General features: G+C 64.7%; 1 protein-coding gene across 1 annotated transcript; it reads left to right on the top strand.

Moving 5' to 3' along the window:
• Positions 1 to 6: 6 nt before the first annotated feature.
• On the top strand, positions 7 to 1,068 carry LOC101639401 (tyrosine-protein phosphatase non-receptor type 6-like). The gene is made up of 4 exons (XM_004717997.2): positions 7 to 120; positions 230 to 321; positions 588 to 698; positions 875 to 1,068. Exons 1-4 carry the CDS (start codon positions 7 to 9, stop codon positions 906 to 908), a joined length of 351 nt encoding a protein of 116 aa, XP_004718054.2. The 3' UTR covers positions 909 to 1,068.
• Positions 1,069 to 1,364: the final 296 nt, after the last annotated feature.

Here is a 1,364-nt window from a genome sequence, read left to right as displayed (position 1 = left end):
ATCCAGATGGTGCGGGCGCAGCGCTCGGGCATGGTGCAGACCGAGGCGCAGTACAAGTTCATCTACGTGGCCATCGCTCAGTTCATCGAGACCACCAAGAAGAAGCTGGAGGTCATGCAGGTGCGCAGAGCGGGGTGGGGGTGGGGTGGAGGAGGGGCTGACACCTGGGGGGCGGGGCCATACCTGGCTCTGCCTGGACCACCCTTCCCCACCACCCCTCTGTGTCCAGTCCCAGACAGGCCAGGAGTCAGAGTACGGGAACATCACCTACCCCCCAGCCATGAAGAACGCTCACGCCAAGGCCGCCCGGACCTCCTCCAAGTGAGTGAGGCCTGCCTGCTGCACCCTGGCCTCTGAAGGGGACCCTGGGGCTGAACGCGGGCCCAAGAATTCCCAGCGCCCACCGCGTGCGGCCTGTGCGAACACGGGTCTGGTGTCGGGGGAGACCGGTCAGGTCACCCTGCTTGCCTGGCCTCAGGGTGCTCCCCACGAGAGGGGCTGGTGGTGGGACCCCGCAGGTACTGGATGGACAGAGGGAGGGTCTGTCTCCTGGCCCGAGCTGACGGCCGGCCCCGTGCCCCTGGCAGGCACAAGGAAGATGTGTACGAGAACCTGCAAAGTAAGAACAAGAAGGAGGAGAAGATGAAGAAGCAGCGGTCAGCAGACAAGGAGAAGAACAAGGATTCCATCAAGAGGAAGTGAGCGGCGCCTCGCTCCCTCCCGAGGTGGCCTGGTAACAGCCTGCCGCTGCTCCTGTCCGCCCCCCCTCCACCTGCCCAGCCTGGCCCTCGGGGACCTTGCCCACCCCAGCTGCCCTAGGCCTGCCACCCCTTCAGGTCCCAGCCTTGCCCTCACTCCCTCCCTTCTCTTGCAGCCCCAGCCCTGACCCCTGCAGAGGCCTCCGGTGAGGACCCACAGCCCAGCCTGACCCTGCCACTGAGCCCCCAGCCACTGTAATTTAAATGGTGGTGACCCCACCTCCATTTCCCCGACACTGTACATAGCCCAACAAGGCCCAGGCAGGGCCAGGCCCAACTACCCTTGTAAATAAAGCTGCCCCAGCCAGTCGCGCTGTTTGTGCCCTCCAACTCTGTGTGTGTGGGCAGGGAGGGTGCCGGGGTGGGCGCCCAGGCACTCAGCCTTGGCCAGCACAGGGCCACCCGGCCCAGGCTCTGAGCACGGGAGCTCTGTTGCATGTTCACATAGTGACGGGTGTGTTTAATCCTAAGGGCTCTGCTCGCCGGGCCCCTGGGGTGGAGGCGTATCCATGGTCATGGATAGCAATGGTGGCAGGAAATGTCTCTCGAAGGCTAGTGATCCTGCGGGTTCTGCCCCTCAGCCTCGGCCTGCGGGTTCTGCCCCTC

This window comes from Echinops telfairi, unplaced genomic scaffold, assembly GCF_000313985.2.
Source record: "Echinops telfairi isolate 266 unplaced genomic scaffold, ASM31398v2 ScPeMD7_5220;HRSCAF=6051, whole genome shotgun sequence".
NCBI classification, from domain to species: Eukaryota; Metazoa; Chordata; class Mammalia; order Afrosoricida; family Tenrecidae; genus Echinops; species Echinops telfairi.
This window is presented reverse-complemented; position numbering and strand designations above follow the sequence as displayed.